Genomic DNA, 26,304 nt, shown 5'->3' on the forward strand with positions numbered 1-26,304 from the left:
CACCAGTGCAGCTGCAGCGACCCTGTCGTCTCAGCCACGGGACATAACATAACCCAGCGTCAAACCACAAACGCACTGAGGAGATGAACTACACAGCGAACGCTGGCCGACATATGTAGTCACAGAACTGCAAACGCAAGCGGATCACTGTATCACATGCGGTCGCCGAGTCCAGCTGCCAATCTGCCAGGCAGCGCTTCCGGCTTCTAGTTGTCTTCAAGATGGCGCTCGTGCGGGATCGTCACGTCCGGTCCCAACCGGGCGCTTCCTCTTTCGTCACCATGGCAGTGTGAGCACCAGCGCTGATTATCTGCAGTGAGTAGCCGTCAGAATATAACATACTCATCAGTTGCGATCATATGATATACTGGATGTGTCATTTCACAAAGAGGAAGTGTAATGGACACAAAGTAAAGGCGGGATTAATCTTTTGTGTTCTGGGCAGAGAATGGGATACTGAAGGATGCTGCGGATGAAATATCCTGGGATAAAAGCCGCGGTTACTGTCGCGAGTTAGAGGAATTAGCCAAGGCCAGAAGTAAAAACAACGAAAATGATGCAGCTTTCAATGTTTGTAGCTCATTGGAAATGTGCGAGATTTTAAAAAAAACATGAATTTTCTGCTCCGGTAAAAATCAAACAACAACAACTTGCATTTATATAGCGCCTTTAACGTAGTAACACGTCCCAAGGCGCTTCACAGGAATATTATAAGACAAAGCACATACATTTGACACCAAGCCACATAAGAAGAAATTACGACAGATGACCAAAAGGTAGGTTTTAAGGAGTGTCTTGAGGGAGGAAATTCTGGGATTGGGAGAGACTTCTTCACTAGGGGAGTTGTCGACCTGTGGGCTTCCCTGCCGCAGAGAGTTGCTGATGCCAGTTCATTGGATGTGCTCGGGAGGGAGTTTGATGTGGTCCTTGCGGCTGGGGGGGTCGGTGTGGAGGGGAGGTGCTGGGGTGGGTGATCAGCCATGATCTTGTTGAATGGCAGTGCAGGCTCGAAGGGCCGAATGGCCTACTCCTGCACCTATTTTCTATGTTTCGAGGTTTAGGCAGGAGTTCCAGAGCTTAGGGTCGAGGCAACAGAAGGCAAAGCCACCAATGGTTGAGCGATTATAATCAGGGATGCTCAAGAGGGCAGAATTTGAGGAGCGTAGATAGCCGGGTGGGGTGCAGTTGGGGGGGGGAGGGGGAAGAGTGAGGCTGAAGGAGATTACAGAAATAGGGAGGGGTGAGACCAAGGAGGGATTTGAAAACAAGGATGAGAATTTTGAAATTGACGTGTTGCTTAACTGGGAGCCAATGTAGATTAGTGAGCACAGGGATTGAGTAGGACTTGGTGCGAGTTAGGACACAGGCTGCTGAGTTTCATTCTCGAGTTGGCAATCAGTAACCAGTGGGGTGCCGCATGGATCAGTGCTGGGATCCCAACTATTTACAATCCATATTAAAGACTTGGAGGAAGGGATGAGTGTAATGTAGCCAAGTTTGCTGATGATACAGAGATGGGAGAAAAAGCAATGTGTGAGGAGGACACACAAAATCTGCAAAAGGACATAGACAGGCTAAGTGAGTGGGCAAACATTTGGCAGATGGAGTATAATGTTGGAACGTGTGAGGTCATGCACTTTGGCAGAAAAAAATCAAAGAACAAGTTATTATTTAAATGGAAAAAGATTGCAAAGTGCTGCAGTACAGCAGGACCAGGGGGTACTTGTGCATGAAACACAAAAGGTTAGTATGCAGGTACAGCAAGTGGATGGAGTATAAAAGCAGGGAAGTCTTGCTACAGTTGTACAGGGTATTGGTGAGGCCACACCTGGAATACTGTGTGCAGTTTTGGTTTCCATATTTACGAAAGGATATACTTGCTTTGGAGGTTGTTCAGAGAAGGTTCACAAGGTTGATTCCGAGGATGAGGGGGTTGACTTATGAGGAAAGGCTGCGTAGGTTGGGCCTCTACTCATGGGAATTCAGAAGAATGAGAGGTGATCTTATCGAAACGTATAAGATTATGAGGGGGCTTGATGAGGTGGATGCAGAGAGGATGTTTCCACTGATAGGGAAGACTAGAACTAGAGGGCATAATCTTAGAATAAGGGGCCGCGCATTTAAAACTGAGATGAGAAATTTCTTCTCTGAGGGTTGTGGATCTGTGTAATTCGCTGCCTCAGAGAGCTGTGGAAGCTGGGACATTGAATAAATTTAAGACTGAAATAGACAGTTTTCTTAAACGATAAGGGAATGAGGGGTTATGGAGAGCGGGCAGGGAAGTGGACCCGAGTCCATGATCGGATCAGCCATGATCATATTAAATGGTGGAGTAGGCTCGAGGGGCCGTATGGCCTTCTCCTGCTCCTATTTCTTATGTTTACGTAGGGTAGAATGTAGGAAGCCAGCCAGGAGTGCGTTGGAATAGTCAAGTCTTGAGGTAACAGCAGTAGATGAGCTGCGGCAGGGGCAGAGAAGGGCAATGTTATGGAAATGAGGTGGAAATAGGCGGTTTTAGTTATGACGCGGATATGTGGCCGGAAGCTCAAATCAGGGTCAAATATGACACCTAGGTTGCGAACAATCTGGTTCAGCCTCGGACAGATGCTAGGGAGAGGGATGGAGGCGGTGGCTAAGGAACGCAGTTTGTGGTCGGGAACAAAGACACTGGCTTCGGTCTTCCCAATATTTTATTGGAGAAAATTTCTGCTCATCCAGTACTGAATGTTGGACAAGCAGTCTGACAATTTAGAGACCGTGGAGGGTTCAAGAGAAGTGGTGGTGAGGTCGAGCTGGGTGTCGTCACCGTACATGTGGAACTGACGCCGTGTTTTCGGATGATATCACCAAAGGGCAGCATATAGATGAGAAATAGGAGGGGGCCAAGGATAGCTCCTTGGGGGACACCAGAGGTAACGATGCAGGAGTGGGAAGAGAAGCCATTGCAGGTGATTTTCTGGCTACGATTAGATAGATAAGAATGGAACGAGGCGAGTGCAGTCCTACTTAGCTGGACGATGCTGGAAAGGCGCTGGAGGAGGATGGAGTGGTCACTTGTGTCAAAGGCTGCAGACAGGTTGAGAAGGATGAAGAGGGATAGTTTACCTTTGTCACAGTCACTTTGATGAGAGCCGTTTCAATATTGTGGCAGGGGCAAAAACCGGATTGAAGGGATTCAAACATGAAGTTCCGGAAAAGATGGGCACGGATTTTGGAGGTAACAACATGTTCAAGGACTTTGGAGATGAAAGGGAGGTTGGAGATGGGGCAGTAGCTAGGAAGCACAGTGGGGTCAATGCTTGGTTTTTTGAGAGGGGTGATGGGAGCGGGGAACAGTACCTGAAGAGAGAAAACAATGTCAGCTAACAGGGGAGCCAGAAAAGAAAGTTGGGTGATCAGCAGTTTAGTGGGAATAGGGTCAAGGGAGCAGGAAGTGGGTCTCATGGACAAGATGAGGGTGGAGAGGTCAAGAGGGGAGATCAGAGTGAAACTGGAGAAAGATGCGAGTTCAGGTCGAGGGCAGCGGGGAATCTCGGAGGAAGTTTGGCCTGGTGGGCTCGGGAAAGGAAAGGAAGTGGCAGAGGCAGCTGATCGGATGGTCTCAAACTTTGAGACAAAGAAGTCCATGAGCTCCTCGCACTTGTTGTTGAAGGTAAGTATGGTGGAGATAGGGGGCAGGGGAGAGCGGTTTAAGAAAATGGTTAGCAGTAGAGAATTGTAGCCAGGGGTTATATTTGCATTCCAGAATGGTTCTGGAATAGTGAGCAGTTTAAGCAGACAAGCGTAGGACCCGATAATGCTTTATGTAGTCCAGCCAGATCTGGCGGTGAATGGCTAAACCAGTTGTCCACCACATCTGTTCAAATCTGCACCCCTTGGACTTGAGGGAGCGAAGATGAGGGCCGTACCAGGGGGAACGGCCAGGGTGAGAGAGAGTAATGGTTTTAATAGGGATTATGGCACCAATGGTGGTGGTGGGGATGTGGTTGAGCAGATTGGTGGCTGCAGAAATATCATGGTGAATGGAGGGCCATAGGCTGGACAGTTTGGAATTGATGTCCTGTTGTAAAAGGGTTTGGAGAGAGTTGCAAACCTGCATTGCTGCCCGAATTTGCAGTGTCTGATACACCGTTGTTTGTTCCACTAATATTGTAATTAATGTGCATCGAGGTAGAATGAGAGGCGCCCAGTTTTATTGGTGCTTCTCATTAAATCCAGCACAGCAATTTGAGACGTGTGGTGTTGTTATACTCCATGCCATGTTACTTCAGGTTCTCTATCCTAGCTGTGGTATCCACAATAGATATTTAAACAGTTAAGTTGTTTATATATTTGAATAGGGCTGATAAATGTTAACGAGTGGTACACATCACTGAAAAATATTAAAACTACCTTAGTTAATCTGAAAACCACAAATGTAACACCCCTATTTAAGGAAGGAGGGAGACATAAAGCAGGAAACCATAGATCAGTTAGCCTAACATCATTGGGATAATGCATTAAGGAAGTAGTAGAATTTAGAAAATCATAATAGTCAAGCAGAATCAATATTGTTTTATGAAAGGGAAATCATGTTTAACAAATTTTTTGGAGTTCTTTGAGGGTGTAACGAGCAGGGTGGATAGAGAGGAACCAGTAGATGTGTATTTGGATTTTCAGAAGGAATTCGATAAGGTGCCACATAAAAGGTTACTGCACAAGATAAGAGCTCACGGGGTTGGGGGTAATTTATTAGCATGGATAGAGGATTGGCTAACTAATAGAAAACAGAGAGTTGGGATAAATAGGTCATTTTCTGGTTGGCAAACTGTCACTAGTGGGGTGCTACTGGGGCCTCAACTATTTACAATCTATATTAATGACATGAATGAAGGGACCGAATGTAATCTAACCAAATTTGCTGATGATACAAAGCTAGCTGGGAAAGCAAGTTGTGAGGAGGATGCAAAGAATCTGCAAAGGGATAGAAATAGGCTAAGTGAGTGTGCAAAAATTTGGCAGATGTAGTATAATATTGAAAATATGAGGTTATTCACTTTGGTAGGAAAAATAAAAAAGTAAATTATTATTTAAATGGGAACAGATTACAAAATGTTGCAATTCAGAGGGATCTGGTAGTCCTTGTACATGAAAAACAAAATATTAGCATGCAGGTACAGCAAGTAATTAGGAAGGCAAATAGAATGTTGGCCTTTATTGCAAGGGGGATGGAGTATAAAAGTAGGGAAGTCTTGCTATAACTACTGTACTGGAGTACTGCGTACAGTTTTGGTCTCCTTATTTAAGGAAGCATATACTTGCATTGGAGGCAATTCAGTGAAGGTTCACTTGGTTGATTCCTGAGATAAAGGGGTTGTCTTACGAAGAAAGGTTGAGCAGTTTGGGCCTATACTCACTGGAGTTTAGAAGAATGAGAGGTGATCTTATTGAAACGTATAAGATTATGAGGGGGCTTGACAGGGTAGATGCTGAGAGGATGTTTCCCCTCGTGGGGGAATCTAGAGCTAGGAGCTATAGTTTCAGAATAAGGGGTCGCCCATTTAAAATGGAGATGAGGAGGAATTTCATCTCTGGAATTCTCCACCCCAGAGTTGTGGAGGCTGGGTCGTTGAATATATTTAAGGTGGAGATAGACAGATTTTTGAATGATAAGGGAGTCAGGGGTTATGGGGAGCGGGCAAGGGAGTGGAGTTGAGGCCAAGATCAGATCTGCCATTGCTCGAGGGACCAAATGGCCTACTCCTGCTCCTATTTCTTATGTTCTTCATTTTACTTATAACTGGTTGATAAGTATAGTCTTAAGTTGCTTGAATCAGTATCAGGATCAATATAGTCAGAATGGGTACAGCTTTCGAGCTGCATCAGTATCTAATATTGATTGAGTAGTATATTCCTGTGTATCTATCAGCTGTTCTGGTGCTGTGTATGTACAATGATTTAAAGTCAGTGATGTCAGTTAAGTAGGCAAGGTACAGTTTTAAAAAATTGAAAATTAAAACATTACCTGTCAAAGGAGTTACATAAAGGATACTGAAGGAATGATCAGCCATGATCTTATTGAAGGGCCGAATGGCCTACTCCTGCACCTATTTTCTATGTTTCTATAGTTCTATGTTTCCCAGGCCTCTCCTTGAGGCACTGAGATGTGAATGGTCCAAAAGTACTTAATTCTCTGACTGCTCCTTCCCTCTAGGATATGGCTGGCATCTGTTTAGTAGCTCTCTGTGATGGCACATTTTGAGCTGGAAACACTCCATGTGGAGAAACAAATATCAATGATGGACTATCACTTAAAAGCAGACAGACATCTTGTTTTCTTTCTTGTGATTACCGAATGGCTATGTTTAAGAGTAGGTTGGTTGTGCACCTTACCAGTCAGGTTCGGTGTGTTTTAATAGTTTTAAAAATAAATTTTTTAAGTCAGACTGTATCAAAAGACAAATGGGTAAACTCTCCCACAATTTTCCTTAAAACATATACTTGTACATAATCTAGATAATGTAACTAAAACAGCTCAATTAAGAAAATCACTTTTTAGCTTTGTGTATCATCTTTTGACTAAAGATTTTAAATTGTATTCAAGTACTGAAATTAAGAGATGAATTTCTTGAAAATATGTTTGTGACAAAAATGTTTAGAATGTTTTATCTTTGCAGATTTGAGACGTGAACCAAGTCAATCATGGATTCCATTTCTAGGGCTCCTTGCAATGGAGTGACTGAAGGGAGAACAGTCTCTCTGCTGGCTGAGACCCACGGCAAGCAGGTTTTGAATGTACTTCAGAACTTCCGGGAGCAAAATGTATTCTTTGACTTCACTATATTTGTCAAAGGAGAAAAGTTTCCATGTCATAGGTGTATTCTGGCTGCATGCAGTGATTTCTTCAGGTAAATTAAAGGGACATTTTTCGGATACTGTTTGTTTTACTGTAACATAGTATGTGTCCCAGCATGCCTTTGATACAAAAGTTTTATAGCAAATACTGTGTGGATGTTGTCTCCTACAATCTATTTTTGACATTTTGTGGATAACCTGCAGGCTAACCTGTAGTTGCTGTAACCTGCTAACTAGTGGTACTGAAGTGGTGCTGCACTGTCAATGATTTTGGTATAGTGGAATATCAAACCCATAATGGAGCACTGAATATCAAATTCAGTCTCTTTGGTTCTATTTTCAACATCAGCTGTTAAGTAACAGATTTCGGCACTACTGAACTAGTACAATAATCAGATGTAGATATCATGAACAATTGAATTTACCTATTTTCACTGATTGCTTCAGCTTGGAAACTCCTTTTTAAAATATCAATTTATACCAGGCTAATACTTTGCATCCTCTACAGGTTCTATGATGTTTGGATTTACATAGTTCCTCTTACTTGACAGTGGTTTCCATAAGCAGACTTTGGCCCTTATGATCCAGAAGCTGTACCTTTTCTGTAATCTGCCCTTGTAAAATTGAGTACCCTAAGGAATACCAGTTATCCTGCTTGCAGTGATTTGTTTATTGGACGATGTAGTCTCACACTCCGCTACCTAACTTCTCTTCAAAATGAGGGATATTACACATAGATTTAGTTCTATAGATTAAAGCAACTATTGTACTTGTTTCTAAATATATATGTATACAAAAGTATGAAGCATGAAAGTCTGTCAAATACTGAAAGTACAATATAAAATACACATTTAAAAAAAAAAAAGTACATTTTGGATCAATTACCTTTTGTAGGAACACCCAGATGGGAAAATATTTTTTTTGCTTTGGAGCAATGTGTGTCTCTGAATGTCAAATTCAGTCTCTTTGGTTCTATTTTCAACATCAGCTGTTTTCAATCCTATTGTAACTTCATATAATAGATTGCAAGCCACGCATAAAATAAAACAGAGTAGTTTGGCCTATAACAGAGCTCAAATGAAGTCTTAAATTGTTTGAAATTGCAGCTTCTAATCGATATTCTTTTTGAATTTTTAATGTGAACTTAGCAAAACTATATCCAAATATATAGTTGACAATGTGAATACATTATGCAAATGTTAAGTTAGAAAGAATTAGTGTTATTTTTAGGTTAATTACCTTTCTGTCTGTAGATCTTTAGATCGAAAGACACTTTCTCCTATTTAACTAAAAATACAACAAAGCAATTCAAAATCTGTGATTCTCAGTTTAAAACAAAATGAAAAAGCTCAAGTTCAACATATTATTGACTACTAAAGTAATGTTCATACGATGTGAATTGTATTACGTTGAAAGGCAAATCAGGAATGGTGTTTTAAATGCACCATTAGCAAATAGTAATATTTAAGTTTAACTAACTGCACATAAAACAATGCGATAGAATCATATAATGTTACAGCAGAGAAGCTGACCATTCAGCTCATCAAGTCTGCGCTGATGTTTTTCTCCTCGAGCCAACCTAGTCCACTTTCACCTTACTGCTTGCTCCCCTACCCTTTAATAATCCGTCTCTAATTTCCTTTTAAAAAGAAATGGTCTCTGCTGCAACAAACGTTTACAGCAGAGAATTCCAAATTGAAATCGCCCTCTATGTAAAGAAATATATTTCTAACTACCCTTTCTTTTTGTGATTATCTTAAGTTTGTGCCCTCTAGTTCCCATCTCTCTGACCTGTGGAATCAATTTAATACTGCTTGTATTATCATAACCCATCAATAACCTTCTTAGCTGTAGTGATATTTACATAATGACATGCTCCTATTGCTGGGTCTTCCTTTGATGACCCTATTAGGTGTGCCTCTAGTGCCTAACCTAGTAGCTGTACATTATCTAAGTGCTCCATGATTGGGGAAGAGAAAGTGTGGTGATAGACTGATAGCCGTACAAATTTGGGTCTGCCACGGGTATCTCTTTGGGTTCAGTGGTATCAGTCACTCTCTTAAACAGTCTAGTTGTCTCCTTTTTTACGGGTGCTGATTCTCACTGTCCTGTATTTTCTAGTGTGGTGATGGGACCCATGAGCATAACAATAAAACTCCCTTGTTATCTGGACTGGTTCATCATTCTTAAGCATGTGTACTCCTTTAACCTCCCTGAAGACGAACCAAGTTAACTATATGAGGTAGTTAGCTTCGGTTTGTAAACCATTTTATTCCACAGTAGACAAAGCATACAGAACATTGAGTATGATGACATTTACTTGGTATAATAAATATAGTTTCTGTTTGCATATTGTTACAACAATATATGGAACGTGCATTCCATTAGCCCACTTAGGGTAACTTATCTTAATATAAAAAGGATAGCCTTTCTGCTAGCAATATGCTTCTCCACTGCAGCCTTACTCCTTCTGGTGTCTGTCAAGTTTTTAAGAAGCCTCTCTTTAAAGACTAGCAGAGATAAGAGATTAATCATCATCATGGTGCCACATGTTGCAAGAATGACCAGATGTTGCTAACAAATAGACCATTGCTTGGGAGCTCTTCAAAACAATGGCCCATCCCACATTTAAAACACCTCTTGACTGCCACTGGATTGACAACTCGGGTTAGGACTGTGGTCTAGTTAACCACTTTTAGGCAATATTCTGCTCAAAACTCATTTTCAGACACATTTGGAATGGGTAGCTGAGCGCATTCATCTTTATAGTACTTGCCTGACCCAGGAGTGACATTAGTAGACCGCCCAATTTATCCAGGTCAGAGTATATACTTGCTATGAATTGAGGGAGTATTAATTACTCTTGTACAGGGTTGAGCGGGTAGGGGTTACATTTATAGCCAGATAACCGTTTAACCATGGAGAGGGGCAGGATTGGTATATGGGAGTACCTTCCCTACACAGACTGCAGCAATTCAAGAAGGCTGCTCATCACCACCTTCTTGAGAGCAATTAGGAATGGGCAATAAATGCCAGAGATGCCCACATCCCGTGAGAAGAATGTGTGTAGAAATGCCTTGTGTGAGGAACATTTTAACTTTATAGTCTGAAAGTTGGCCAAACTCATTGATGACTTGGAAGATGAAAGGTAGTGAAGTAGCAGGGCTACTTGCATATGTTTTCAACCTAGTGTTATTTTGTGCGCAGTCCCACCAATCTACATTCCATGGATGGATGAATTTGTCTTTGTGGCTGTTGTCAATGGTTTTCTGGCCAAGGCAAAAGAAAGGAGGGGAGTGGGCATCCCTGTGTGATCCCATAATGGAAAAGAATGCAAGGGAGGTTTATATGCTGTAGAATTGGGGTGTGAATAGATTTATCAATTCAAATGTCATTTTCTCAACCACTGGGAGCAGGAAGTCCCACTATACCTGACAGAAAGCCTATTGCACGTCCATCGAGAGCAGCAAGGGCTTTTGCATTTGTAATCATATTAAATAATTCCCTGGTATTGTCCTCTGGTGCCCCAGATAAAACTTGTTTGGTCTCAGTGGAGTATTTTAGGAGCTATCATGTACACTCTGGAGGCCAGTAATATTGGCCCTGAAATTCCCGCTTCCCTGGGTCCGTACGGAGTTCCGACGGATCCGGGAAGGCATTGGAAATGCCAGTTTCCAGCACGCAATGCGCATGTGCTGGAAACGGGCATTTCCGATCTGTCAAGTTTCTGGCTTGACAGATCATAGCCAGATAGGGAGCGAGGACATTTGTAAGTGTAAATTTCTGATATTTACACTTACAAATGTCCTCAAAAATCTTGCACCTGAAAAGCAGGCGCATAGCCTACTTTTACAGGTGCACGTTTTAAAAAAAAACAGAAACATCTAAAAATACATTTATTAAAACGTATTATCATTAAAAACCCTCCCCACAACGGTAAGTTTATTTTAAAAACTTTTTTTTTAAATCGGGAAATTATATATTTTTTTAAGTTTATAAAAATAAACTTACCGTTGTGGGGAGGGTTTTCAATGATAAAACATTTTTTAATAACTTTATTTTTAGATGTGTTTGTGTTTTTTAAAACACTTGCACATGTAAAAGTAGGCTATGCGCCTGCTTTTTCAGGCACAAGATTTTTGAGGACATTTGTAAGCGTAAATATCGGAAATTTACACTTGCAAATGTCCTCACTCCCCGATCTGGCTACGATCTGTCAAGCCAGAAACTTTACAGATCGGAAATGCCCGTTTCCAGCGCATGCGCATTGCGCGCTGGAATCCGGCATTTCCGATACCTTCCCGGGTCAGTAGGTTACTGCAGAAGATAAAGGTACGCGGAGTCAGAGGAAATGTATTAGCATGGATCGAGAATTGGCTGGCTAACAGAAAGCAGAGAGTCGGGATAAATGGGTCCTTTTCGGGTTGGAAATCGGTGGTTAGTGGTGTGCCACAGGGATCGGTGCTGGGACTACAACTGTTTCCAATATACATAGATGACCTGGAAGAGGGGACAGAGTGTAGTGTAACAAAATTTGCAGATGACACAAAGATTAGTGGGAAAGTGGGTTGTGTAGAGGACACAGAGAGGCTGCAAAGAGATTTAGATAAGTTAAGCGAATGGGCTAAGGTTTGGCAGATGGAATACAATGTCGCAAAGTGTGAAGTCATCCACCTTGGGGAAAAAAAACAGTAAAAGGGAATATTATTTGAATGGGGAGAAATTACAACATGCTGCGGTGCAGAGGGACCTGGGGGTCCTTGTGCATGAATCCCAAAAAGTTAGTTTGCAGGTGCAGCAGGTAATCAGGAAGGCGAATGGAATGTTGGCCTTCATTGCGAGAGGGATGGAGTACAAAAGCAGGGAGGTCCTTCTGCAACTGTATAGGGTATTGGTGAGGCCGCACCTGGAGTACTGCGTGCAGTTTTGGTCACCTTACTTAAGGAAGGATATACTGGCTTTGGAGGGGGTACAGAGACGATTCACTATGCTGATTCCGGAGATGAGGGGGTTACCTTATGATGATAGATTGAGTAGACTGGGTCTTCACTCGGAGTTCAGAAGGATGAGGGGTGATCTTATAGAAACATTTAAAATAATGAAAGAGATAGACAAGATAGAGGCAGAGAGGTTGTTTCCACTGGTCGGAGAGACTAGAACTAGGGGGCACAGCCTCAAAATACGAGGGAGCCAATTTAAAACCGAGTTGAGAAGGAATTTCTTCTCCCAGAGGATTGTGAATCTGTGGAATTCTCTGCCCAAGAAAGCAGTTGAGGCTAGCTCATTGAATGTATTCAAGTCACAGGTAGATAGATTTTTAACCAATAAGGGAATTAAGGGTTACGGGGAGCGGGCGTTAAGTGGAGCTGAGTCCACGGCCAGATCAGCCATGATCTTGTTGAATGGCGGAGCAGGCTCGAGGGGCTAGATGGCAAACTCCTGTTCCTAATTCTTAGGTTCTTATGTTCTCCAATCACAGTAGGTCACTTTACCAGCTCTCTTTGCTACAATTGGCTGCTGATGCCCTCACAATAGGCACAAAACAGCAGTCTTTGTTCATCTGGTCACAAATGGAAGGCATCTGTTAATTGCTTACACACTTCTCACTGCAGCCACTCTCTTGCATTCGATTAGGTGCCACACAAAAGGTTACTGCAGAAGATAAAGGTACGCGGAGTCAGAGAAAATGTATTAGCATTGATAGAGAATTGGCTAACAAACAGAAAGCAGAAAGTCGGGATAAATGGGTCCTTTTCAGGTTGGCAATCGGTGGTTAGTGGTGTGCCACAGTGATCGGTGCTGGGACCACAACTGTTTACAATATACATAGATGACCTGGAAGAGGGGACAGAGTGTAGTGTAACAAAATTTGCAGATGACACAAAGATTAGTGGGAAAGCGAGTTGTGTAGAGGACACAGACAGGCTGCAAAGAGATTTAGATAGGTTAAGCGAATGGGCCAAGGTTTGGCAGATGGAATACAATGTCGGAAAATGTGAGGTCATCCACCTTGGAAAAAAAAACAGTAAAAGGGAATATTATTTGAATGGGGAGAAATTACAACATGCTGCGGTGCAGAGGGACCTGGGGGTCCTTTTGCATGAATCCCAAAAAGTTAGTTTGCAGATGCAGCAGGTAATCAGGAAGGCGAATGGAATGTTGGCCTTCATTGCGAGAGGGATGGAGTACAAAAGCAGGGAGGTCCTGCTGCAACTGTACAGGGTATTGGTGAGGCCGCACCTGGAGTACTGCGTGCAGTTTTGGTCACCTTACTTAAGGAAGGATATACTAGCTTTGGAGTGGGTACAGAGACGATTCACTAGGCTGATTCCGGAGATGAGGGGGTTACCTTATGATGATAGATTGAGTAGACTGGGTCTTTACTCGTTGGAGTTCAGAAGGATGAGGGGTGATCTTATAGAAACATTTAAAATAATGAAAGGGATAGACAAGATAGAGGCAGAGAGGTTGTTTCCACTGGTCGGGGAGACTAGAACTAGGGGGCACAGCCTCAAAATATGGGGGAGCCAATTTAAAACCGAGTTGAGAAGGAATTTCTTCTCCCAGAGGGTTGTGAATCTGTGGAATTCTCTGCCCAAGGAAGCAGTTGAGGCTAGCTCATTGAATGTATTCAAATCACAGATAGATAGATTTTTAACCAATAAGGGAATTAAGGGTTATGGGGAGCGGGCGGGTAAGTGGAGCTGAGTCCACGGCCAGATCAGCCATGATCTTGTTGAATGGCGGAGCAGGCTCGAGGGGCTAGATGGCCTACTCCTGTTCCTAATTCTTATGTTCTTATGAACTCCGTACGAATCCGGGGAGGCCGGAATTTCAGGGCCATTATGTTTTGGAAGTAACATTATAAAAGGAAAATACATTTAAATGGTAAGATTGTAAATCGCGTGCAGAAACACAGGTCATTCAAGGCACAAATAGATTATACCATAAAAAGGGTAAATGATTCTTGTTTCTGTACCTAGAGTCATTGAATAAAAAAGCAAAGGGGTAACATTGAATTTTGTACACTATCTTTAGCTGCATTGGAGTACTGTGGACAATTTTGTACATCCCTTATAAAATGATATAACCTGGCATAGAGTTCATCCAAAACACTGCTGCCCACATCCTAACTTGCACCAAGTCCTGTTCACCGATCATCCTTGTGCTCCCTGACCTACATTGGCTCTAACTCCAGCAACGGCTCAATTTTAAAATTCTTATCCTTGTGTTCAAATCCCTCCATGGCCTCACCCCCTCCTTATCTCTATAACCTCCTCCAGCCCTACCACCCTTTGAGTTCTCTGGGCTCCTCCAATTCTGGGCTCTTGTGCATCCCCAATTTTAATCGCTCTGCCATTAGTGGCCGTGCCTTCAGCTGCCTAGGCCCAAAGCTCTGGAATTTCCTCTCAGCCTCTCTATCTCGAAGACAATTAAAACCTACCTCTTTGAGCAAGCTTTTGGTCATTTGTCCTAATATCTTTATGTGGCATGATGTCCAATTTTGTTTGATAAAGCTCCTGTAAAACCTCTTGGGACATTTTACTAAGTTAAAGGCGCTATATAAATGCAAGTTGTTGTTCATATAAAAGGAGTGGAAAATGTGCAGCATAGATTTGCTAGGATCTTATTATTATGAAGAGAGACTTCAGTTAGGGTATTTTTACTAGACCTAAATTGATTACGGGTGATAGGCTCAGAGTTTTTTTTATTCGTTCCTGTGACGTCTGTGTTAATTGTTTACATGACTGGATGTGGCTGGACTGCAGAGCTTTGATCTGATCTGTTGATTGTGGGATCACATAGCTTTGTTTATAGCATGCTGCTTTCGCTGTTTAGCATGCATGTAGTCCTATGTTGCAGCTTTCCCAGGTTGGCACCTCATTTTTAGGTATGCCTGGTGGTGCTCCTGTTATGCTCTTCTAAACTCATTGAACCAGGGTTGCTCCCCTGGCTTGATGGTAATGGTAGAGTGAGGGATATGTCAGGCCATGAGGTTACAGATTGTGGTAGAATAGAATTCTGCTGCTGCTGCCTAATGGATGCCCAGTTTTGAGCTGCTAGATCTTTTCTGAATCTATCCCAAAATTAGCACGGTGGTAGTGCCACAGAACATGCTGCCCATATGAAGTTGGGTCTTCATCTCCACAAGGACTATGCGGTGATCACTGTTACCAATGCTGTCATGGACAAATGGATCTGCGAGAGATAGATTGGTGAGGACGAGATCAAGTAGGTTTTTCCCTCGTGTTGATTCTCTCATCACCTGCCGCAGACCCAGTCTGGCAGCCATGTCCTTCAGGACAGTAGTGGTGCCACTGAGCCACTCGTGGTGCTACCGAGCCACTCTTGGTAATGGACATGGAAGTCCCCCACTTGGAGTACATTCTGTGCCCCTGCTACTCTCAGTGCTTCTTCCAACTGGTGTTCAACATGGAGGAGTACTGATTAATCAGCTGAAGGAGAGCAGTATGTCATAATCGGCAGGAGGTTTCCTTGCCCATGCTTGTCCTGAAGCCATGAGACTGCATGGGGTCTGGAGTCATTGTTGAGGACACCCAGGGCCACTCTCTCCTGACTGTATACCATTGTAGCTCTACCTCTGGTGGGTCTGTCCTGCTGGTGGGACAGGACATACCCAAGGATGGTGATGGACGAGTCTGGGACATTGGCTGAAAGGTATGATTCTGTGAATATGACTATGTCAGGCTGTCTGTGTGACAACTCCCCCAATTTTGACACAAGTCTCCAGACTTTGTGGGGTCGACTGGGCTGGATGTGCCGTTCCGAGGTCGATGCTGAGTGGTCCGTCCGTTTTTATTCTTGCTTTCTGTAGCAGTTTGGTACAACTGAGTGGTTTGCTAAGCCATTTCAGAGGGCAGTTAAGAGTCAACCACATTGTAGTAGGCCTGGAGTCAGAGGCTAGACCAGGTAAGGACATTAGTAAACCAGATGAGGTTTTTATGACCAGCTGATAGTTTCATAGTCACCATTACTGATACTAACTTTTTATTCCAGATTTATTTAATTAACTAAATTTAAATTCCCCAGCTGCTGCGGTGGGATTTGAACTCGCATCTCTGGATCAATAGTCCAGGCATCTGGATTACTAGTCCAGTAACATAACCACTTGCTACCGTTCCTTATATTTACAAGATTATGAAGGGCTATGATAAATAGATTGTTTCCACTGGATGGCAAGAATGAAGAGAGCATAAATTTAAGATAATCACAAAAGCATTACAGAGGATATTAGAAAAAAATATTAACACAGATGGTTTGAACGTGGAACTCTCTGCCATAAATCACTATTGAACCAAAGAGCATAATTATTTTAAAAAGGAATTATATAGTTGCTTGAAAAGAAGTATTAATGATTATATGGGGCAAACCAAGTGGTGTGATACTGGATGGCTTATGTGGAGAAAAACACCAGTGCAGATTTGAAGGATCAAATGGCTTGTTTCTGTGTTACAATATTGTATGATTCTACCTTGATTTAATATTCAGTGGCCCTATGTATGTAACCCAGAATCTCATTTGCCTTTTTATGATCTTTCCTGCCTGCACTCCCACCTTTTTAAAAACCTATGTAACTACTCCCTTCGATAATAAAAACAGAAAATGCTGGAAATACTCAGCAGGTCAGGCAGCATCTGTGGAGAGAGAAAAATAGTTAATGTTTCAGGTTGATTACCTTTCGTCATAACTCCCTTAGATCTCTGTTCCGCCATTCTTAAGAATCTTACCAGTTAGGGTATACTTATTTGCACAGTTCATTTACTCCAAAATTTTTAGGGCCAACGGTGCGGAAAGCACTCGCCGCTTGGTCAGCGTGGAGTCACCAACAATCGCGATATTGCCCTAATTTCTTTTTGGGGTGGTGGATTTTCCCGCACCTTCGACCCCTTACCGACCGGCTGCGACCCCATTTCACGTGGGAAATTGCCCCGCAGGAGCGGATCGGCTGCCACTCTATGCCCCCGACAGCTTTACCCTGCGGGAAGCTGACTGTGGCTGGGCGGTGCTTCTGCCCTTGAAGGAGTGCATGCACTGCCGCAGCCGACATTTTATTTTAATTGTCGGCCAACTCCGAGGTCAGCCCGTCAGTGGCGGGTTCGGTCGGACCACCAACAGGCAGCCCGGCACCCCCTCTGCCGGACTGCTGGCCCAACCAAAACCCTCCCCAGTGGCCCAGTGGGTGGCACTAACGTGGCTGCAGAGTTCACAGCGGCCTTCCCCTTTAACTGAAGGGGAGGGATGTTGCTACACGTCAGCACGTCGCGCTGATGTGATCAGCTGATGACGCATACCGACGTCCGCCCCACTCCCCATGCACTTCCGCCCCGCTGCAACCTGACTTCACCGCCCGGAACACACACAAACTACAAAGGGCTGAATTTCGCTCTACTCTCCTCTTCAAGATCTGTGAGTGAGCCCCCTTTTGGTCGGAGGGCAATTTCGGTCCCAATTTATTTCACATTTCTCTGCATTAAAGTGCATGTCATCTGTCTGCCACTCCTGCTAACTTGTCAACGTCCTCCTAATGCCTATGTCCAATGTATTAACATAAATTGAACTCAAAAGGGATCCCAGCACAAATTTCTCAGCCACACTACTATCCATATGTCGTTCATTTACTCCTAGTCTTCACTTTCTATGTGCTAGCCACTTCTCTATGAATGTTACAATCTATTTAATACCATACAGAGGAATTAAGGGATATGTGGATAGTGTGGAAAGGTGGAGTTGAAGTAGAAGGTCAGCCGTGATCTTGTTGAATGGCGGAGCAGGCTCAAAGGGCCAAATGACCTACTCCAACTCCCATTTCTTATGTTCTTATACACCTTAATTTTCATAAAACACTTAACACCCTTAACAGACACATATATACAACACCCTGTAATTTCCTCAAAAAATCAATTAAGTTAGTCAAGCATGACCTACTGATTGTTTGTTTCTAAGCATGTTTTTATAGCTATAAATGGAACAGTTCAATTTTTTTGTTGTGTCTATTATTGGAGTTTCAGTAAAACCTATATTAGATGTCTCCAACCTCATTACTTCTATAGATATTCTAGTTTAATGCTTATATCATTGACAGATTCAGCCATATTAAAATGCTACAACACACACTTTGCTGTGTCTGCAAGCACTTTGTTGCAGCAGTTCAAAACTTAAGTCCCACTGCTCTGCTCACTCATCATAGCCCTGCAACTTCTCTGCTTCAAATATATTTGAATTGACTGTCATTTTGCTTTTCTGGATATGAACTAGAAAAATGATTGAAGTATGTTTAAATTTGTTTTGAATTTTTAGAAAAAATATTGATATTTGTGTACTTGTAGAAAACCTACCCATAAAGTAATTTGAGATGTTGTAATCTCGACTGTATTATGTATTAACATAGAAATATAGAAACATAGAAAATAGGTGCAGGAGTAGGCCATTCGGCCCTTCGAGCCTGCACCACCATTCAATAAGATCATGGCTGATCATTTACCTCAGTACCCCTTTCCTGCTTTCTGTCCATACCCCTTGATCCCTTTAGCCGCAAGGGCCATATCTAACTCCCTCTTGAATATATCTAACGAACTGGCATCAACAATACTCTACAGTAGAGAATTCCACAGATTAACAACTCTGAGTGAAGAAGTTTCTCCTCATCTCGGTCCTAAATGGCTTACCCCTTATCCTTAGACTGTGACCCCTGGTTCCCCCAATATCGGGAACATTCTTCCTGCATCTAACCTATCCAGTCCTGTCAGAATTTTATATGTTTCTATGAGATCCCCTCTCATTCTTCTAAACTCCAGTGAATACAGGCCCTGTCGATCCAGTCTCTCCTCATATGTCAGTCCTGCCATCCCGGGAATCAATCTGGTGAATCTTCGCTGCACTCCGTCAATAGCAAGAATGTCCTTCCTCAGATTAGGAGACCAAAACTGAACACAATATTCCAGGTGAGGCCTCACCAAGGCCCTGTACAACTGCCGCAAGACCTCCCTGCTCCTATACTCAAATCCGCTAGCTATGAAGGCCAACATGCCATTTGCCGCCTTCACCACCTGCTGCACCTGCATGCCAACCTTCAGACTGATGTACCATGACACCCAGGTCTCGTTGTACCTCCCCTTTTCCTAATCTGCCATTCAGATAATATTCTCTCCATGTTTTTGCCATCACATTATACTGCATCTGTCATGTATTTGCCCACTTGCCTAACCTGTCCAAGTCACCCTGCAGTCTCTTCGCATCCTCCTCACAGCTCACACCGCCACCCAGCTTAGTGTCATCTGCAAACTTGGAGATATTACACTCAATTCCTTCATCTAAATCATTGATGTATATTATAAATAGCTGGGGTCCCAGCACTAAGCCCTGCGGCACCCTACTAGTAACTGCCTGCCATTCTGAAAAGGATCCGTTTATCCCGACTCGCTGCTTCCTGTCTGCCAACCAGTTCTCTATCCATTGTTTGTTTAAATAGAAGCTTCAAATCATGTAAGAAATATTTAAGATTCACAGTTTCTGTAATGTCCTATTAAAGGCTGTAGTTATGTTACTGTTTTCTTTGCAGAGCCATGTTTGAAGTTCACATGAGGGAAAGAGATGATGGAAGTGTAAAAATCACTAATTTATCTCCGGAGGCTGTGAGGGCATTTCTGGATTTTGCTTACACTGGGCTTGCAGAGATATCTGAGACCAATGTTGAAATGTTCTTTCAGATGTCCTCATTTCTTCAAGTGTCACTGCTAGCTAAAGCATGCAGTGATTTTCTTATCAAAACCCTTGATCTCACCAATTGCTTACAACTTTTGTCTCTATCTGAGGGTTATGGTTCTACCACTTTGTACAATCATGCTTTGCTATTTGTAGTGCAGAACTTCTCTCTTCTGTTAAAATCCAATGATTTTTTAGAAATAAATGCTGGACTACTAGAAAAATGCCTTGAAGCAGATGCATTGAATGTCCCTGCTGAGGACACAGTTCTGAATGCTGTTCTTCATTGGACTCGATATGATGTTGACACGAGAGAAAAGCATTTGCCTCACTTGATTAATCTAGTAAGATTGCATCAGCTATCCAAAGAAACTCTGGAGGACTTTATGAGATCTGAAAGTTTACTCGCAAACAATCCTAAATGCATGGAATCCATTCGTGATGTTCTCAATAAACTTCAAGAGTTTAATGGACTCTTTTCTGATGCAAGACCATCCACAACAGAAAAATACATATTTGTTCACAAAACTGAAGAAAATGGTGTGATTAAGCATACATTTTGCTATAATACTGAAAGTGATACCTGGAAGGAGTTGCATGCTACAAATATTATTGATTTTCCAGGGTCAAGTTTGGTTACCTTTGGAGAAAAAATATTTATTACTGGAGGATGTAAGATTGGCTGCAATAGATCCATACGACTGCACATTGCAGAAATATGTCATGATGCAACTGATCAGACATGGTGCTACTGCCCAAGGACAAACAATTTCACTTCTGTTTCATCAATGAAAAACACTCGGACCATGCACACATCGGTTATCGCAATGAACCAGCTTTTTGTAGTAGGTGGGAAAACCAGAGGAACACGAGAAATCCGGAGCCTTTTAAATGTTGAATCCTACAACCCACTTGCCAAAGAATGGAAATCGGTGAGCCATTTGCCAAGAGGAATTTATTATCCAGAAGCAAGTGCCTGCAACGACATTATTTATGTCCTTGGATCTGAGGTGGAAATAGCTGATATCTTCAATCCGTCAATGGATTGTTTCTTCAAATACAATGTGTCCTCTGATCAATGGTCCGAACTTGTTGCAGAATTTGGTCAGTTTTTTCATGCTACCCTTGTGAAAGCTGTCCCAGTAAATTTCACTTTGTACATTTGTGACCTTTCTACTTACAAAGTCTACAGTTTTTGTCCAGAGACCTGTATTTGGAAAGGTGAGGGCTCATTTGAGTGTGCGGGCTTCAATGCAGGGGCTATTGGGATTGCAGACAAGATTTATATTTTGGGTGGGGATTATGCTCCTGATGAAATCACAGATGAAGTACAGGTGTACCACAGTAGCAGATCTGAATGGGAGGAAGTATCACCAATGCCCAGGGCTTTAACTGAGTTTCACTGTCAGGTGATTCAGTTTAATAGATATCGGGATCCCTGGAAAAGTCAGTTGTAATGTCAATTGTTAATTGGTGACAAATAACTTTATTTAGTCCAACTATTTATTTAAATTGTATTTTTAAATTTAAACTTTTTCCAAGCTAACCCTTTTTTCCCACAATAATGTCCCCATCTCTCCTATGGGCGAGAATGTGATTTCATTAGCTGTCTGGTCCCTCGTCCAGTGAACATTCCTCATCTTGATGATGAATGTTGGCAGGCTATTTGACAGTGCCAAGCTTAATCCTTTTGTCACTTATTGTCTTTGCATGCAGTTTGCAATGTAGATTACAAGATAGCATTCAAGGCTCATAGTGGATTTTTGTCCTCCTTAGCCTGGGAACACTAAGGGGTTAATTTTCACTGCAGGTTTCGGATATCTGGTGGGTATAGTGATTGGTCCAGTGATTGTGTGAGCAGAAAGCCTGGCCAATTTTGAAGGTCAGGCCTCATTTGCAAGTAATTGGTGGGCTACCCACATGTTAGCAGCAGTGATGGGTACCCCGCACGAAGGCAAGTATTTTAAAGGGTAAATGTACCTCATAAAGAGAGATGTCCTTTCACCCAGAAGTAATAGTGGCTGGTTGTGTGAATTTTTAAAGGTTGAATAAGATGTCCAAGTCATGAACCCCCGGTTCAGTGAGGTGGCGGTCCTGGTGAAGCAGCTGCGGACATGGTGGCAGATTTTCTTCCCTTCAAATGGCACCAGGGTCTCTTAAACAAACTGAGCAGGAAGCCTGTAATGAGGTGGCTGAAATTGTCAAATGTCTGCAGCATCATCCAAAGGATATGGGTTCAGTGCCACAAGAGGTTCAATGACCTGACAAGGATGAGATTGATGTCTTTCTATCTTTCTCATTTGACCTTACAACATCATTCTTTTTGTATGTGTCCCCCAGTACTCCAAACTGTTCTCTTCCCCACTCCACTTGCTTCTTCTCTTAGAACAGTATGTTACACAACCTACAAGGGAGCAAGCTATCTTAGATCTGGTCCTGTGTAATGAGACAGGAATAATAAACGATCTCCTAGTAAAAGATCCTCTCGGAATGAGTGATCACAGTATGGTTGAATTTGTAATACAGATTGAGGGTGAGGAAGTAGTGTCTCAAACGAGCGTACTGTGCTTAAACAAAGGGGACTACAGTGGGATGAGGGCAGAGTTGGCTAAAGTAGACTGGAAACACAGACTAAATGGTGGCACAATTGAGGAACAGTGGAGGACTTTTAAGGAGCTCTTTCATAGTGCTTAACAAAAATATATTCCAGTGAAAAAGAAGGGCGGTAAGGGAAGGGATAACCAGCCGTGGATAACCAAGGAAATAAAGGAGAGTATCAAATTAAAAACCAATGTGTATAAGGTGGCCAAGGTTAGTGGGAAACAAGAAGATTGGGAAAATTTTAAACAACAGCAAAGAATGACTAAGAAAGCAATAAAGAAAGGAAAGATAGATTACGAAGGTAAACTTGCGCAAAACATAAAAACGGATAGTAAAAGCTTTTACAGATATATAAAACGGAAAAGAGTGATTAAAGTAAATGTTGGTCCCTTAGAGGATGAGAAGGGGGATTTAATAATGGGAAATGTGGAAATGGCTGATACCTTAAACAATTATTTTGCTTCGGTATTCACAGTGGAAGACACAGAAACCATGCCAGGAATTGCTGGTCACAGGAATGTGGGAAGGGAGGACCTTGAGACAATCACTATCACTAGTGGGGTAGTGCTGGACAGGCTAATGGGATTCAAGGTAGACAAGTCCCCTGGTCCTGATGAAATGCATCCCAAGGTATTAAAAGAGATGGCGGAAGTTATAGCAGATGCATTCGTTATAATCTACCAAAAGTCTCTGGACTCTGGGGAGGTACCAGCGGATTGGAAAGCAGCTAATGTAATGCCTCTGTTTAAAAAGGGGGGCAGACAAAAGGCAGATAACTATAAGCCGGTTAGTTTAACATCTGTAGTGGGGAAAATGCTTGAAACTATCATTAAGGAAGAAATAGCGGGACATCTAGATAGGAATAGTGCAATCAAGCAGACGCAGCATTGATTCATGAAGGGGAAATCATGTTCAACTAATTTACTGGAATTCTTTGAGGATATAACGAGCATGGTGGATAGAGGTGTACCGATGCATGTGGTGTATTTAGATTTCCAAAAGGCATTCGATAAGGTGCCACACAAAAGATTACTGCAGAAGCTAAAGGAACGTGGAGTCAGTGGAAGTGTATTAGCATGGATCGAGAATTGGCTGGCTAACAGAAAGCAGAGAGTCGGGATAAATGGGTCCTTTTCGGGTTGGAAATCGGTGGTTAGTGGTGTGCCACAGGGATCGGTGCTGGGACTACAACTGTTTCCAATATACATAGATGACCTGGAAGAGGGGACAGAGTGTAGTGTAACAAAATTTGCAGATGACACAAAGATTAGTGGGAAAGTGGGTTGTGTAGAGGACACAGAGAGGCTGCAAAGAGATTTAGATAAGTTAAGCGAATGGGCTAAGGTTTGGCAGATGGAATACAATGTCGCAAAGTGTGAAGTCATCCACCTTGGGGAAAAAAAACAGTAAAAGGGAATATTATTTGAATGGGGAGAAATTACAACATGCTGCGGTGCAGAGGGACCTGGGGGTCCTTGTGCATGAATCCCAAAAAGTTAGTTTGCAGGTGCAGCAGGTAATCAGGAAGGCGAATGGAATGTTGGCCTTCATTGCGAGAGGGATGGAGTACAAAAGCAGGGAGGTCCTTCTGCAACTGTATAGGGTATTGGTGAGGCCGCACCTGGAGTACTGCGTGCAGTTTTGGTCACCTTACTTAAGGAAGGATATACTGGCTTTGGAGGGGGTACAGAGACGATTCACTATGCTGATTCCGGAGATGAGGGGGTTACCTTATGATGATAGATTGAGTAGACTGGGTCTTCACTCGGAGTTCAGAAGGATGAGGGGTGATCTTATAGAAACATTTAAAATAATGAAAGAGATAGACAAGATAGAGGCAGAGAGGTTGTTTCCACTGGTCGGAGAGACTAGAACTAGGGGGCACAGCCTCAAAATACGAGGGAGCCAATTTAAAACCGAGTTGAGAAGGAATTTCTTCTCCCAGAGGATTGTGAATCTGTGGAATTCTCTGCCCAAGAAAGCAGTTGAGGCTAGCTCATTGAATGTATTCAAGTCACAGGTAGATAGATTTTTAACCAATAAGGGAATTAAGGGTTACGGGGAGCGGGCGGGTAAGTGGAGCTGAGTCCACGGCCAGATCAGCCATGATCTTGTTGAATGGCGGAGCAGGCTCGAGGGGCTAGATGGCCTACTCCTGTTCCTAATTCTTAGGTTCTTATGTTCTCCAATCACAGTAGGTCACTTTACCAGCTCTCTTTGCTACAATTGGCTGCTGATGCCCTCACAATAGGCACAAAACAGCAGTCTTTGTTCATCTGGTCACAAATGGAAGGCATCTGTTAATTGCTTACACACTTCTCACTGCAGCCACTCTCTTGCACATGAACACCTCCCCAACCTTCTCTCAACTTGCTACGTCTCTCAGCAGGCACACTAGATGAAGATGCCTCACAAAGCTACACAGCTCGTCACAAGAACCACACACTCCAACTCCTTTTGCAAGAGAAGCTAGCACACGAGGAAAGGAGTATCGGCCAAGGGAGAGGATGTCTGCCTCCATTCAGACTCTTACACAGATGGAGAAAGCCATGTTAATCTTTGGTGAAGGCAGCTTGAAGAACATCAGTGATAGCGAGGCTGGAGGTAGCACTCAGCAAGGTGCTGGCCTCTTTTTCCCCCCTCTAGCAATCAGTGTGGTATCTGGTGCTACGTGGAACTGCCAGTCATCTGCAACATAACCTTTTCCAGTCATACTGACCCCTTTTCCTTTCTCCAGGTTCTTCTCACTCCGAACCTACAAGAGAAGACTTGTCTTCCCCCCCCCCCCCCCCCCCGCCAACTCTCCAGAAGAAGCACATCCATCCCTCCCAAGCATCAGCACAGAAACCAGCACTGCAGTTGGGATAGTTAGTGAGCTAGAAGAAGATGCACAAGATGATTTATAGAGCAGAAGTGAGCAGGTGCTCGTGAAAAGGATGGCTCACCATATGGCAAGATCCAAAGTGGAAAATTGTCCAGGTATGGCCTGTCCACAGAAAGCAGGACAAATCCAATCCAGCCAATTACCGCCCCATCAGTCTACTCTCAATCATCAGCAAAGTGATGGAAGGTGTCGTCGACAGTGCTATCAAGCAGCACTTACCAATGCTCAGTTTAGGTTCCACTAGGACCACTTGACTCCAGACCTCATTATAGCCTTGGTTCGAACATGGACAAAAGAGCTTAATTCTACAGGTGAGGTGAGTGACTGCCCTTGACATCAAGGCAGCATTTGATCGAGTGTGGAATCAAGGAGCCCAAGTAAAATTAAAGTCAATAGAAATCGGGGAGGGAAAACTCCACTGGCTGGAGTCATACATAGCACAAAGGAAGATAGTTGACATTGTTGGAGGCTGATCATCTCAGCCTCAGAACATTGCTGCAGGAGTTTCTCAAGGCAGTGTCCTAGGCCCAACCATCTTCAGTTGCTTCATCAATGACCTTCCCTTCATCATAAGGTCAAAAATTGAGATGTTTGCTGATGATTGCACAGTGTTCAGTTCCTTTCGCAACTCCTCAGATAATGAAACAGTCCATGCCGCATGCAGCAAGACCTGGACGACATTCTGGCTTGGGCTGATAAGTGAAAAGTTGCATTAGTTCCACAGAAGTACCAGGCAATGACCATCTCCAACAGGAGAGTGTCTAGTCACCTCCCCTTGACATTCAATGGGATTACCATCACCAAATCCCCTACCATCAACATCCTGGGGGTCACCATTGACCAGAAACTTAACAGCACTGTGGGAGTACCTTCACCTCATGGACTTCATCATCACCTTCTTGAGGGCAACTGGGGATGGGCAATAATTGCTGCATCCTTGCCAGCAATGTCCATGTCTCATGAGTGATTTAAAAAAAAAAATTTGGATCCATGCTCTAATGTAAAGGATAGAGATACTGACTTCAAAGGATCAGCCGACAAAAGAAAACTGCTTTGAGAGTCTGGAGGCGAGTCACTCAGCACAGAATACCCAGCCTCTGACCAGCCACATAAATACTGTATCTACAAGAGCAGGTCAGAGGCTGGGTATTCTGTGGTGAGTGACTCGCCTCCAGACTCCCAAAGCCTTTCCACCATCTACAAGGCACAAGTCAGGAGTGTGATAGAATATTATCTACTTGCCTGGATGAGTGCAGCTCCAA

At 43.1% G+C, this 26,304-nt stretch overlaps 1 protein-coding gene across 2 annotated transcripts; it reads left to right on the forward strand.

Moving 5' to 3' along the window:
• The first annotated feature begins 282 nt into the window (after positions 1 to 282).
• Positions 283 to 24,908, forward strand: kbtbd3 (kelch repeat and BTB (POZ) domain containing 3). 2 transcript variants are annotated; one of them, XM_070892167.1, is made up of 3 exons: positions 283 to 315; positions 6,657 to 6,887; positions 19,415 to 24,908. In XM_070892167.1, exons 2-3 carry the CDS (start codon positions 6,682 to 6,684, stop codon positions 21,012 to 21,014), a joined length of 1,806 nt encoding a protein of 601 aa, XP_070748268.1. In that variant the 5' UTR covers positions 283 to 315; positions 6,657 to 6,681; the 3' UTR covers positions 21,015 to 24,908. The 2 variants fall into 2 exon arrangements, with proteins under 2 accessions (XP_070748268.1, XP_070748266.1); XM_070892165.1 differs by having other exon boundaries at positions 289 to 776.
• Positions 24,909 to 26,304: the final 1,396 nt, after the last annotated feature.

The sequence above is a fragment of the Pristiophorus japonicus genome, chromosome 10 (genome assembly GCF_044704955.1).
Source record: "Pristiophorus japonicus isolate sPriJap1 chromosome 10, sPriJap1.hap1, whole genome shotgun sequence".
Classification (NCBI taxonomy): domain Eukaryota; kingdom Metazoa; phylum Chordata; class Chondrichthyes; family Pristiophoridae; genus Pristiophorus; species Pristiophorus japonicus.